General features: G+C 33.6%; 1 protein-coding gene across 3 annotated transcripts; it reads right to left on the minus strand.

The window, feature by feature from the left end:
• Positions 1–5,052: 5,052 nt before the first annotated feature.
• LOC111366371 (protein NDL1-like) lies at positions 5,053–7,714 on the minus strand. Of its 3 annotated transcripts, none has more exons than XM_022987138.1 (9): positions 7,594–7,714; positions 7,357–7,445; positions 7,149–7,198; positions 6,988–7,074; positions 6,829–6,906; positions 6,593–6,649; positions 6,421–6,476; positions 6,179–6,314; positions 5,053–5,529 (listed from the first exon to the last, which is right to left on the minus strand). In XM_022987138.1, the coding sequence occupies exons 1-9, from the start codon at positions 7,596–7,598 to the stop codon at positions 5,308–5,310; spliced, it is 780 nt and encodes a 259-aa protein (XP_022842906.1). In that variant the 5' UTR covers positions 7,599–7,714; the 3' UTR covers positions 5,053–5,307. The 3 variants fall into 3 exon arrangements, with proteins under 3 accessions (XP_022842906.1, XP_022842904.1, XP_022842905.1); XM_022987136.1 differs by having other exon boundaries at positions 7,149–7,209; XM_022987137.1 differs by having other exon boundaries at positions 7,357–7,456; positions 7,594–7,710.
• Between the last annotated feature and the right edge of the window lie 7,414 nt (positions 7,715–15,128).

The following is a 15,128-nucleotide window of genomic DNA, read 5'->3' on the forward strand; positions in this document are numbered from 1 at the left end:
CGTGCACAGGGAGATTGGAAAAAAGACGGAGCCCATAAACTCTTTCGGGATTCTGGGTTGGAAATTATGGCTTTGAATTAGTTCTGTTATGCTTTATATTCAATTTTCATGTTCTCAGAGCTGAGGATAGGTTAGACGTCACTGTTCTTAAATTCCAAACGTGCAGAAGGAGAAGCAAAGCCAACAAGTCGAGGAGTTGTACAAGTTTTAGTGATTGTTTGGTGGCGATTTTCAGTTGTCATTTTTTGGATTATTCATTTTATTTTTAATGATCAAAAAATTAATTTTCAAAATTTTTACCAAACAAGCACTTAATTTTATGTCGGATTAATTTTATGGAAGTTTTTAAAAGGTTACATAATTCTCACTCTATAAGAAAAAGAAAAAGGGAATCTCCCTTGTTTTAGCCCCATCATGGGAAAAAAAATATTTTGAAATAGTGTATTTTTGAAAAATATGGGATTAAAAAAGAAAAAATCTCAATTTATGTGTCAAATTATTTTATTGGAAAATTTGTAGATGAAAATAAATTTTGATAAAAATAATTTTTTGATAAAATGGGGTTCAGACAAGAGCAAAGTCCACATGTTATGTAATAAATGACGTGCGGAGTCATGATGAAATCAATTAGATTTGTGAATATAAAATTCACATAATTCATCATATCATTTAATATTACATCACATATGGATCATCCTCACTTGTATAAATAGCATTACTCGTCAAAAATTAATAATAAATACTTTTGTCTGATTTTAAAAGGAACCAGACCGAGTACGATATGATTTTAAAAATGGAACTATTAATTTCATACCTAACTATATAATCGAACTAATCAATTTCGATTTTAACGTTAATTTTTTTTTTTTTTTTACTAAGTGAAATAGTTTGAAACTTGAATAACTAATATCGTATGATATTAATGATCATTGACATAATTACTCAAAAAATCATTAACGTAATTAATCCAATTCTATTTGTTTCCTGATTCTCTACAACCTGTTCTAGGGTTTTTGCTATGGACATGTTCACCTATTGAAAAAAAATTTATGAACTTAAAAGTTTCTTATTTTATATCGAAATTTGGTAACTTTACAGATATTTCTTAGAAACTTTGTATCAAACTATTTGGAAACTTTAACTAGAAAATGCTTAATTACGGACTTTGACGTGTGTGGTAAGGATTTTGAGAATTAATTTTTTGACCATTAGAAATAAAAGTCAAAAAGTGGGTCTACTTGTAAGAGAAGAATTCAAAAATAACGGTTAGAATAGTGAAATAACGATAAAAAAAAAATTTAATTGACTTATTATTCACATCAAACACCCCCTTAATTATTATTATTATAGTAAAAGAGCTAACGGCTAAGTTATCAATCTTTTAGCCATCACTGTCCAACTGTCAATTCAAAGTTGGGGAACTGGCAATCAAGAAGGAACAGTGATCGGGAGGATAGGATACACACGCGTCATGTCATACAATTTGTCATTTTGATCCATGATTAAATATTTTTTTGAATTGGTCAAAATTGACTATCAAAACAAAGTTAAGTAACCAACATGAAACAAATATGTAAGTTGAGTGACCACCAATGAAATTTTCCCTATATTGGTTGCTGCAAAGAATTCCTTTCCGTTTTTACTTGGAAGCCTGCCCTTCTTGAATTTTGCTACTTGTACATCAAAACGGTACATAAGATGTTACCCAAAATGATGTGGAGGGAAAAAATTTGATGCAAAAGTTGGATTATATTTTAAATTGGCAAAGGATAGTGCGTTGTGTGAACGTTATATAAACTTTGATGTACATGTAACAAAATCTTCATTTCTTTGGCGTTCCATAAAAGTAATCTAGCCAAATCGAAAAGAAAACAATAACACTGCTAACAGCAATAGCCCATAAGCTTTTCAAGTAAGATAAGAAGTCAAATCGAAACAGAACGATTGACATGTACTCTTTCAAGCTAACCTTGGTAAGCTTCTTCATTAAACAAATTCATTTACTCTTCAAGTATTTGAACCAACAGAGGATTACAACCAAGACATTACTAGCTATTGCAAAACAAAAAAAGAAAAAAACAGATCATCTGCATTGAAAATTTGAAATTGTAGGCTCCATGTGCTTTTGTGTGAGAGAGGAAAGAATCAACAGCTCACACGATTTGTATTCAATTCAATTTTGACTTAAGAATAGTACACAGATTACAGACTCTTAATCAAACTCCTTTGGCCAAAAGAGTTCGATGTTATTTCGCCTCCGTTTGGCCCCCGTTATTTGATATTATAATTTTTGGAATAGTATTTTTTAAGAGAATGTGTAATCGAAAAGGAAGGAAATTTTTTTTATTTATATATTTTATTAGAGATTGTATGGTTAAAAAGAAGCTCATTTTTTTAGTCTAGAATGGAACATGTCTACTACATTTGCAGATGTGGTACATTCCTCGGGATACGGAGCGAATAAATCTAGGAAATCTGATTTTTTTTTTTTGATACCCAGGTGTCCCAACTTCGCCAGACTAAATCCTGGACTCCTAGCCACCGGCCCCTCAGTGACTAGCGGAGGTAAACCGTAGGTTGTACCCTTGTTGGATCACAGGTTCCCACCGGATCTAAACTCCTGACCTCAAGAGAGCTTTCCTTCATAGTGATTGATCCATCAATAAATTGCCCCTTTATTGGATCACAGGTTTCCACCAGGAATCGAACTCTCCATACTGAGGTTGCGAGCGCGCCAAAGGTGATTGATCCACCAACTCGAATGTGCCCTGGGGGGGCTAGGAAATCTGATTGATATGCCACAAGATGGATGAATCAAACCAATGGCAGCATGATGATGAACTGGTGACACCGTGAGGTCTGCACCCTTTTATCTTCCACACGTGGAGGAGAAAATCACATATCAGGCACCTCTGCAGTATGATAATATGGTGGTTTTTTTGGAAAGATTTTGTCACCGGAGAAAAACTATTTCATTCGCAAAAATCAATTAGAAAACTGACCACGTATACAAAATTACTGATTCTGATAAAGATGCGGAGAACCGTGAGAAAACATGAGAGAACGGTGAAATTTTCTAAACCAAATTGTTCTTTAGAAGAACCGAAGCCAAACGATCGGTTCTATCCAATTCCCAAAAAAATGCTCACCCCATAAACAGTACTATTTGTTACATCAAGTCAGCAAAATTGTAGAGACGAGTTGGGGATTAAATTCGTCTAGATGAGAAAACATAGTGCGGCTTTATTTCCGCTTTTTAAATGTTGAACTCCAATTTTGAGGGTTCTCACCACCCCACCCCTCCCCTCCCCTAGAGCTTTGTGAGGGAGGTAAATCGGGAGTTTTGCCCCAACAGGCCAGGGAGCAAGAATTGTTTGTACATTGAGCCTATAAGGTGTCCAATTTCATGTCTCAGGAATTGAACCCTCACACTCAGTAAGACACGAAATAACCTCACTCCTATCCTTTGCACCACTGGGCTATGCCCCAGGGGTTTTATTTTCGATTTTTAATCGTACAGTGAATCCACACTTCTGTAAAAATGAGTTTTGCTGACTTCATGGTGGTGGCATGTTAATATTTAATGGTGCACAAAGGATTAATTGTTAATTTTTTTTTTTTTATTTTTTTTTTTACCAAGGATCCTCTATACCCGTTAGGGTTTTCGCTTTGGACAAGTTCTGTACCTCTTGAAAAAATTTTATGAACTCAAAAGTTTCTTATTTTATATCGAAATTTGGTAACTTTACAGATATTTCTTAGAAACTTTGTATCAAACTATTTGGAAACTTTAACTAGAAAATGCTTAATTGGGGACTTTGACATTTAATTATTATACTAAAAACGTTAATGGCTAAGTTATCAACTTTTTACCCGTCACTTTCCAACAATCAATTCAAAGTTGGGGAACCAGCAATCAAGGAGGAACAGTAATCGGCAGGATAGGATACACGCGCATCATCCATGATTAAAGATTTTTTGAATTGGTCAAAATTGATTATCAAAACAAAGTTAAGTAACCAACATGAAACAAATATGTAAGTTGAGTGACCTCCAATGAAATTTTCCCTATATTGTTACTGTACAGAATTTCTTTCCGTTTTTACTTGGAAGCCTGCTCTTCTTGAATTTTGCTACTTGTACATCAAAATGGTACATAAGATGCGATTCAAAATGATGTGGAGGAAAAATATTTGATGCAAAAATTGACTATATTTTAAACTGATAAATGTTAATGTGCTATGTGGACATTTTGTAAACTTTGATGTACATGCAGCAAGATCCTCCTTTCTTTTGCGTTCCGTAAAAGTAATCTAGCCAAGAAGAAAAGAAAACAACAACAATGCTAACTGCAATAGCCCATAAGTGTTTTGAATAAGATAAGAAGTCAATCAGAACAAGATGACTGACATATACTCTTTCAAGCTAACCTTGGTAGGCTTCTTCATTGAACAAATTCATTTACTCTTCAAGTATTTGAACCAACAGAGGATTACAACCAAGACATTACTAGCTATTGCAAAATAAAAAAGTTAGAAACAAAGAAAGAAAACAGATCGTCCGCATTATAAATTTGAAATTGTAGGCTCTATGTGCTTTTGTGCGAGAGAGGAAAGAATCAACAGCTCACATGCCCTCTATATTTTAAACTAACAAATGGTAATATGTCATGTAGAAATTATGTAATCCTTTGTGTAAATCTTGATGTAGAAAGGTAATACCTTATGTAGCAAGGTCCTACTTTCGTTTGCGTCCCTTTAAAGTAATCTAACCAAGTAGAAAAGATAACAATAACAATGCAGACTACAATAGCCCATAAGCGTTTTGAATAAGATAAGAAGTCAATCGGAACACGAAGACAGACAGATACTCTTTCAAGCTACCCTTGATTGGCTTCTTCATTGGACAAAATTCATTTACTCTTCAAGTATTTGAACCAACAGAGGATCCCACAAAAAAATAAAAATAAAGAAATAAATAATTGCAAAAGTAGAAACGAAGAAAGAAAGCAGATTGTCTGCATCGGAATTGTAGGCTCCATTTGCTTTTGTGTGAGAGAAAGAGTCAACAGCTCACATGCCCTTTATTATTAATCATGAACGTTCTCCTCTAAGATGTACAAAACATACAAATGACATGTTTATCCATGACTGACTACAAAATGAATGTATATTCCAAAACTCCCACCCTATATTCAACAAAGAATTTCACTTTTCTATCTACTTCCATATTTACCCTTCAACAAATCAAACAATAACAACAAAACAAGCCATGGTAACTCCAATTCACAGGTTAACTAACCCACTGTCATCTTTTTGTCGAGAGCCGAGTCTTTATTGGTTTTAGTTTCAATCCCATACTTTCAGGAGAGAGAAGTTCTGGCGCAATGCAAGAAGGGCTAAGCGGACTCCTCGGGCTCCCAATAAATTGGCTTGGTCTGTAGAGCCCATACCCAATCAGAAAGTACTCCACGGGTATTAACATTGCATGTGGCTGTTCCTCTGTCACCATCGACCCGCATGCCTGTACCTGCATAATGTCATTCTTCCATGAGCATCATATAATTTCATCAGGATATCCAACAATTTGATAGGCCTGCTGTACTGTAAATGAGTTATGTAAACTGAAGATGTAGATTTATGAAGTATAGATCACGGTTAATTGAATAATGGAATGAATGTTGTATTGGAATTCAACAGAATGAAAGTAAAAAATCCCAGGCCATTCGAGAGGCCTGGTCTCTCCCCCTTGGCTCCACATACACGTGAATATTCAATCCCCTAACCCCCAACTCATATTTCTAAGCAATGGTGGCTACTTGACTTATTACATTTTTTACTTTACTAACTATTGAATCTTCTAGATTAACAATGATGTAGCAGCAACCATGTGAACCGGGTTGGCATCTATCACAACTGTTGCCAGCTATGATCAATTCATGTCTCAGCATTCACAAGGACAAATCTTTTAGAATCATAAATCAAGAAGGGACACTGCTAATGGGGTGGCGTGTACAATATGCTACAATGTGTATTTTCGACAGAATTAAATCAAAAATCAGTCGTTGGAATTTCCATGCTTCTTAGATCATAAGGAAATCATTGTGATAGAGATACAACAAAAATATTATGGTTGTAATCAAATTCAAATAGCCCATCATAATATGTTCGATGCCTACCTCAACTAAGGCACTGTATCTTCTATCGAGTTTAGCAGTCATGTGGAGAGCCTCAGAATGGTAAGGAGAGTTCTCCCCAACAAATATCAAAGTTCGACATTTTAGAGTCTTCAATCCTTCAGTTATGTCAGGTCTCCTGCTCAATGGTCAACAAAGCTTTAAAGAGGTTGAATCTTAAGAAAAGGTGAATTTAAGGAAAAAGCTTGCAATGCAAAAAGCTATAAAAGGTCAACCTCCTTTACCTATCTATTGCTTGAAGAAATCGCAAGACATTTATACTATGCCTCTCATCAAGTAGCTGAAGATGAAAACAAATGAATTGACAAAATTACACTCCAGCTATATTCTTCAAACTATGTTGCATGGTATAAAGTATATACAAATCAATTTTTTTCAGAGAGAAAAAACACTAACTCTTCTGCATGCTTGAACGATGTCTGATTCTGGAACCTCAGCACAGCCACGAACTCCCTGAAACAATTGGAAGCAAATTTAGTACTCGGCCATGTACCAACCCCCCCCCCCCCCCCCCCCCAAAAAAAAAAAAAAAAAAAAAACCCAAAAAAAGGGGGGAAAGAAAAAGAAAAAAGGAAACATGGCTAAAAAGAGTTAACAAGGAAAAATTGCAACCAAAAAGAAATACTAGATACCTTGCTGAAGTACCGGTAAAGTAAACATTCCTTCACCAGGCCACACATACCATAGAAATAGAGCAAATTTGACATCACCTACAAATTTCAAATTATATTAAAGATTACCCTCTAAAAATACAATTTTAATATACGAATGATAAGGCATGCGTATTGAACCTTATTGCAGAGCCATTCAGTCCAAGAAGGAGCTTTGCATAGAGGGGAAACAAGGATCAAACCAAGAACCCGCTCCCTATTTTTTATCTGTGAGACAACCATCTGTCATTCATATAAAATTGTACTTGTATAACAATTAAAATGTTACAAAGAAAACGTACAGCAAACAGGGAGAGGATGTAAGCACCAGCCGTTACACCCATGCACATCACTGCACCAAGCCTGACCAAAGTTAAATTCATCCTATTAGGAAAATCTTTCTAATGATGATTCTAATAACAGGCAACAAAAGAGAAGCATGTCCATCAGAAATGGAGATGCAAACCTTTAAACATATCAAAATAATACAGAATGCAGTACAATACTTACCTAAAATAGTTAAGAACATCAAGAATTTGATCAGCCAAGTCATCAACAGAAGGCACAGGATTATCTTGACAAATTGCAGCCGCTCCCAACTGCAAGAACTCTTATCAGAGTCACAGAAAAAATTCAACATGAGCAATATTTTTCAAGAATAAAGAGTCACGAAAGTTATAAACAACTGCTACAGAAATGGAGTAAATCTGTGATATGACCACTAACAAAATTTTCCACTTTACAGACCTCATGGCCAGGAGGATTAATGTGGTAGATGCAGAAATTGTGAAGCAGCAAAGAAGCAGCTTCTGGACAAAAGAACAGTCCTTGGAAACAAGACATATCTATACAAAATACACAAAACATGAAAATTCATCAGACTGCAAGCAAATATAAGGATTGCCATGNATTATTGTTCTAAAAATGAGCTACCATGTGCACAGAACCCCTTTTCTGCCAGCCTGCTGCATCAGCTAACTATTTAACAACAATAAAAAGTGAAAACAGAAAGGTTGTTTTCAATCATTGGAGACTTAAAAATTAACTCCAGATCAAGAAAATTGTGGTAACTAATGCAAATTTTATTACACTGGCAGATATAACAATAGAATAATGATTGCAACTTCCAACAACTGGAAAAATAAACAGAATAGACAGATCAACATCCGAGCTACATTTATAGTTTATTTAAAACAAACAAAGTATTTGGTGTGGCAATTTTAACTAATAACATTGAAGAATTAAAAGACAACACAAAGTGTGTGAAGGGAAATATAAATCTTATTTCCAATTGCATTAAACATTTGAATAAGAGGTCATTATATAAGATGTCTACTTTTCAACCAATCCCCATTCAAGAATACCGATTTTATATCCGAGAACAGATAAGTTTCATTTATGCTAGACCTTATCCCATAATGCCATTTGTCAAAGCTGAAGTCAGTTTTATAATGAACTAACAAACAAGATCTTGTATCTACAATATTCGCCGTCCTAATTCGAAGAAAAAAAAGGTCAAGAATTACAAAGAAACAGAACCACCCAAGAATTTTTCAAACAATAACAAATTTTGACACGATTACAAGCAAACATTTACAAAGAGAGAATCAAAATGCAAAAGAAGCTCAAGTAGCGAATATAGAATTATAGAAATGTTTGGCCTTGCTCAGTAAATGACCAATTGAAGATGTATAGGACGAAGCAGATCTAAAATGATTCCAACAAGTTCAAAAATGTAATTTTACAGCAACTACTTTAATATCCAGCTAAAATTGGAAAATTATGAATCAGAAATGGAAATGAAACGGAATACACGCCAAGAAACGGAAATAATGCATACCCAGATAGAAAGAAATAAAAGAAAACTGAAATTGAATGCGGCAAAACATAATATGCCAAGACCCGTTAATCACACGCAAAATGTAAACCCTGAAACTTGTATTATTATTGTATCAATTCAAATAGTATGCATATATTGCAGCAGAAATTGAACCTTTCCGCCGAGATAGATGGTCTCCACATCAACAGAAACGGAGTCGCTGCTTGATTCACCCATGGCCGTCGGTTCGCCCTCTCCTCTCCCTCTCTCTCTCCCCCTCCCTCTCTCTAAATTCTTCTATATATATAAAAGTGTGGTTGAAGAGAGAATTCTTGGAAATTTGATGGCTTCTATACGAAGCGATTCTTTCTCGGCCCTCCCCTTAATTCGTCTCTCTGAATTTACTTATATATCTGGAAATTAATCTGCGGTTAACCTCCACCGACGCTTCCTTTCTCCTCTTGCTCCCTCTCTCTCCTCCATTCACTTCTAGAGAGAGTGAAAGAACTAGTGACAGCTTAGCACTTTTGACAGCTCACAGAATATGCCACCCCACCGATACAATTAGATAGGCTCAAAGTCCAACCTTGCCAATGTTTTTGCCCCTTTGGCCATCCCTCCACTTAAATTTTGACGAGTAGTGATGTTTGTCCAAACTTAAATACAGATAAAAACATATTGATTTGATCTTAATTTTTATTTTTCAAATAGTTCAATCATGTGTTGACACGTGTGTACCCTTTTTTAGCATACTTATGTAACATAATTCAAATTTTGATAGATCATTTATATCGTTTTGTGTAACATTTTCGTGTATTTATTAATAATAACTAACGGGATAGTATAACTCTTTCTTATTTTTATTGCAATAATGCTACACAAAGAGGCCCAATGACAAGGTTAAAAAATACGGGAATACGTGGCAAAGTATCATTGGATAATTTGAAAAAAAAATAAAAATTACCCACTCAGGTGCTGACTACTCAACACTTGTCAAAGCACCTATTTGCAATCTCTGTTTAAGTATCGTTATTGTCTTTATTATGCACCTTAATCCTATTGATTGCAAAGTTGACGTGAGCAATTACTGTTTGATCATCGAGGTAGTTCTCAAAATCTAACGTTTTAGCCTCTCATGCAAGAGAATTTATGGTTTGAAATTTTCTCAATTAACACTTCAGCTCAATTTTATATTTGTCGAGGCTTATTAATGTTATTTAGTACCATTGATAATTTTTTTTATGACGGGAGAATTCGCAGCCGCTACCCTTCAAATGTGCACTGAGTAAACCTTCAAGTTGACGCAATAACCTCCATTGATATTTAATATTAGTTTAGGAGGCATATTTGTAACATTAAATAACAGTTCAATTAATTACAAGAATTTATGATCTATTTAATAGAACTTATGATATGTTGACATGTTAAATAGCATTATTCTAATACAAATGACAAACGAGGGTCAATCAAGAAAGGGTTGCATATTAGAGGCCAGCCTGAATTTTACTAATAGTTCCAAATTCAGATCTTATCCTATCCAAAGTTACAAAATTTGTAATGGTCATTCTAAATTGAAAAGGTTGAAAAAAGGGCAAACTTCTTTTGTAATTATGCCTATAATTTTTTAACGATAATATTGACAATCTTATATATATAACTTGATTTTTAGTATTATAGTGAATTTGAAATATATTTTAATTTAGTAATTTAACTAACTAGGGTTATGCATTTGCAATGTTGAAATTTTCTTAAACTCGGCCCTTGTTTGAACCTGATTTGAGAAAGATAATGCATTTTTGAATGGTGATTTTTGAAAAATGTGTGGTTAAAATGTAAGGAAAGATTTTCGACTTACATGTATTATTATTTTATTAGAGAATGCGATGTTGAAAATGAATTTTGAAAAAATTAATTAAAAAAAAAAAGAAATGGGGCTTTCTCTTGAGTCAAGATGTCTTTAAAGAAGTCAACTTCGCTTCTTTAGATCATGACTCCTTCCTTATAAATTATCGTCCACTACGAAACAAGCCCTACTACGCGTTACCAAATTTGTAGTGGTGCTGCTGGCTCATGATTTCAAGTACCAATACGCCTAGGTGGGTACCAACCATGTGCCCTTTTAAAATCAAAGTAATCATGCCACTATTATAAGTTGGAATTGACTTTACCATAATGAAGTGACACGTGTAACTATTACTTTAATATTAGCTTATTTTGAGTTAATTATGTCTTCGATTGCCCATAGAAATTTAAAATTTCGAGTTTTGACTACTAAATTTATCCAAACATTAAATGCTATATAAACCTTAAACAAAAATTAGTGACGTGGCTAACAAAATACACATGTGACGTTTGCTCACACCGTTAACAAATTGTTATGTTTTCAATTGCTTACAAAACTTAAAACTTTTTTATTGCTCATTAAACTTTGAAAAGGGTTTTCGATTACTCACTGAAGTTTGAGATTGTTGAATTTTGACCGCTTAAAAATTTAAAGCTTTGACACATTGATATTGTTTTTTTATTGCCTCATCCATGTGCGGCAATTGATAATTCTCACTATGAATTATATTATTCTTTGTTTATGTTTGTTTATTTAAAAAAGAGGGCAAATTTGTTATTTAATGGTCAAAATGGATGGAAGAATGAGTATTGTTACATAACTGAAAATGTTGGGAATATATTATGCTAAGAGAAAAGTTGAGCGTTGATTAATTACAGTTTACAAAAAATTGGAGGTAAAAGGTGAAAATTTCCCAATTTATTAACATAAACTTTGTCCATCGAATTTTTTGTGTATAAAATAAAATTGGATACAGTTACGAAGGGCGTTTATACAATGGGAACTTCAACAACAAACCTCTAAACGGAAAAAGGAAAGAATTTATCTAGTGGTACATAATGAGGTGTATTGAACTCACTCACATGGGTGTGGGACCCATGTGAAAGAAAAGATATTTTATTCGAGTGGGTCCCTCGTCCATGTCAGTGGAGTGTACACCATTAGGTACACCCCGATGTACCACTAGCAAAATCGGAAAGGAAAAGCCTAATAATTTTTTAAAAAAATCTTAATAACCATAATGTCCAATAAGATGATTTTTAATTACTTTTTTTTTTTTTTTTTTTTTCAGGTTTGACAGCGTCCGTCCTTTGCCGGTGGAGAAGTGCCCTGGGGGGCATTTCGAGACAATACTTGATTTGCTTGATAAAGGCGAACGAATTGAAAAGAAACTATAGATGATTGAATGAAAATACAAATTGAAATTAACGATAACAAACCAATGTTGGTTAGTATATCTTGACATTTAAATATACTGCACTCAAGTTGGACGTTATTTTCACTAATGGGTTGACAATTTTTATAACATTATTTCGATAAAATTCGATGACTAAATTACTAAATGAGTAAAAAATAATAATTTTAAGGACTAATTTGAAGCTTTAGCGTCTACTAGAGAAATTAAGCTTATGTTTGGCTCATGTTTATTAACACTTAGAATCATTTTTTATTCATAGATTTGGTAATTCTATAAGTACTATTTACTTATTCATCACTTTTTACGACAATTTATAATTTAAATTGTTTATAAATACTTTTAAAACAAGCTTTAAGTCTCTGATGTGGAAAAAAAGAAGAAGTTAAAATGTGCGAGTTCAACTCGACAGTAATTGGCACCACATAGATTAGACATTATTTTCATTAACAAAGTAGTAATTATATTAAATAGCTGTTGGAGCCTTATTTTTTACAAACTTATTTTTCCTCAAACGGACTTTCAACCATACATTCTTCCAATAAAAAACTTTAAATGTAAATTGATTTTTTTTCTTATTCTTTAACCACACGCTCTTCAAAAAATCACTATTACAAAACTTTTTTTCCCCCATAAAATGGGGCTCAAAGACACCTTAATTAACTCGGGTGATTAGATAATAGAACGGCTTATAAATAAGTGAAATTAAACCCTTGTTTGAATCATTTTTCATCAAATTCATTTGCAATTACGTATCCTCTCAATAAAATAATTATACATGTAAATCTATATTCATTTTCAAATTATCTCTTATTTGCATCAACTGAGACTTTGTACGATACTTTTATTACTATTACTACTATGACCTCAAAAGCATTGTTTGAAATTGTAGAATAACGGCAAGGTAGTTTCAAACAAAGCCACTTCTTCTAAAAATTAAGCGGTTTAAATTCAACTTCAACTTGCCCTTCAAGCTCACGCTTCATCCTGAGGAGCGATTACAAACTTGATATTTCAAATTTTGAGTAAATTCAACTTCAACTTACCCTTCAAGCCCAAGCTTCATCCTGACGAGCGATTATAAATTTGATATTTCAAATTTTGTGTGTTGTAGAGAAGGGAGAAGGGAAGGGAGATAAGGTGTGTTTGGCTGATCTAGAGTAGAGAATTATGAAAGAAGATGATATTAGAGAATAATTAAACGTATTATTGAAGCATTAAAATGGTTACATTAGATTATTCTGTTTCATAGACTTTAAAACATAACAAACTCTCCTAAACTACTTGCATGAAATCCTATCAGCATAAAGTAGAATATTATCTTATTTGACACCTTGCTGTTGACTTATTCTATCCTAGAATATTAGGAACAAAAGAATAAAATAAATGACAAGAATTTGCAGTAAACAAACAGTAGGATATGATGCACTGATTTGTAGGATCCCCCCCTTAGTGCATGCTTACAATAGATAACTCCAAGTGCAGTTCTGAAACTTTTCGAATTTCGACTTAGCTAGGGCCTTTTTTAATATATCAAAATTTGATTAATAGCATGAACTACTTTCAGCTCAATTTATTGATTCAGTACTTTCTATCAAATAAAGTGGTAATGAACATCAATATGCTTCGTTCGCCTGTGGAAGATTGGATTTGACGCAAGCTTGATGACACTTTCATTATCACAATAAATTGGTACAGCATAATTAACTTTAGAGAGAATGTCTCCATTCAAACACTTCAGCCAAATGCATTCTTGTGCAGTCATGTATTCTGCTTCAATATTGGACAAAGCAATAGTGGATTGCTTCTTGCTGCACCAAGAGACAGCTGCTGAAACGGTACCCTAAAGTTGAACGACAATTTGTTGAGTCACCTACCCAGTTTGCATCTATAAATCCTTACAACTAAGAAATTATCAACCCTTTTATACATAAGACCAAATGTAAGAGAGCATTTTGACAGCCCAAGAACAACTAATCAAGAGGGGGGTGAATTGGTTATTTGAAACTTTTTCGAACATAAGTTCAAATTTAAGCAAATAACAATTAAAATAATAAGTAAGATATTACAAAAAATAATAAGAGGAAGGGAAGAGAGAGCGCAAACGATGTAATAAGGAGGTTCGATCCAATCAACGATCTACGTCCCCCGTTACCAAGCTCTTCGTCACGAGCAAGGCCTTTTCCACTATATTTGATTGACTTATGGAGCAATCCAACATTTACAAAGCTTCCGGTCACTTACAATCAAGAAGCACCGATCTTTTTACACCGTTGAAATTTTCGGGACCTCAACACGACCCACAATCCAAAAATAAGAGAATTGAAAATACAAGTGAAAAACTTCTCTTTTAATAAATGATATAGATTTAGTTTGAATATAAAAGAAAAGTAGGTAAACACTTTAATTGATAGCAAAGAAGGTAGTTCAAGTGTTTTGATTGAAAAACTTTAGTTGAGATAAATGATTTTTCAACTTTTGATCACTCAAAAAGTTTTTCAATGAATAAATGATTTGATCTTTAAAAGAGTGAAAAATAAGGTCGAGAGAATCAATAAAATACTTCACTTAATGCTCATGAACAGTTATTATGAACAGTATTTTGAATAGTGAAGAGAAAGTGATATTTATAGCTCTCAAAGATCTTCCTAACGGTCAAGAGTCTGCCCTACTTGACAAGTGTACCGGACAAGGCTACTAGCCGTTGGTGAGACAAGTGTCAGAACGTTGAAAATTTTGACCATTGGACAAAGACTTTTATCAGATCGTCCGGTACATTACCGGACCGTCCGGTAGCTCAAAAAAGATTTTGTCTTGAATGATTTTATTTTGAGCTCCCGAGACTTCTTTGCTAAATATTAAAATGTTATACCTTTACATATAAATTCAAGAGTTCTAATATAGTATTTTTCAATATGCTCGATTATCAAGATTTATGACTTGGATCTTGATTCCTCTTGACATTGACATTCGTTTCGTTTTTCATGAGTGCATTTATCTTGTTCTATGCATGAATCTTCATTTTGATGCGATGGTCGATTTGATTTCAACTATCATGATTCAAAAGTAGGTTTGTTAGAACCAAAATTAAATCGTATTTTTTATAACCAAAACATAGACGGAAGTCAACCATGTCAACAATTTCCCCCTTTTTGATTATGACAAACAAGATGATTTGCAAAAGACGAATGATTCACAAATATATA

The sequence above is a fragment of the Olea europaea genome, chromosome 17, assembly GCF_002742605.1.
Source record: "Olea europaea var. sylvestris chromosome 17, O_europaea_v1, whole genome shotgun sequence".
In the NCBI taxonomy this organism is placed as follows: Eukaryota; Viridiplantae; Streptophyta; class Magnoliopsida; order Lamiales; family Oleaceae; genus Olea; species Olea europaea.

What these genes read in the sequence shown, in the direction of transcription:
- LOC111366371 (XM_022987136.1), bottom strand. Translation starts at nt 7,713, where the DNA reads ATGTTTTGTGTATTTTGTATAGATATGTCTTGTTTCCAAGGACTGTTC. An exon ending in GATGTTCTTAACTATTTTAG is followed by an intron (nt 7,210 to 7,356) that starts GTAAGTATTGTA and finishes AACTTTGGTCAG; the next exon opens with GCTTGGTGCAGTGATGTGCA. An exon ending in TTTACCGGTACTTCAGCAAG is followed by an intron (nt 6,650 to 6,828) that starts GTATCTAGTATT and finishes CAATTGTTTCAG; the next exon opens with GGAGTTCGTGGCTGTGCTGA.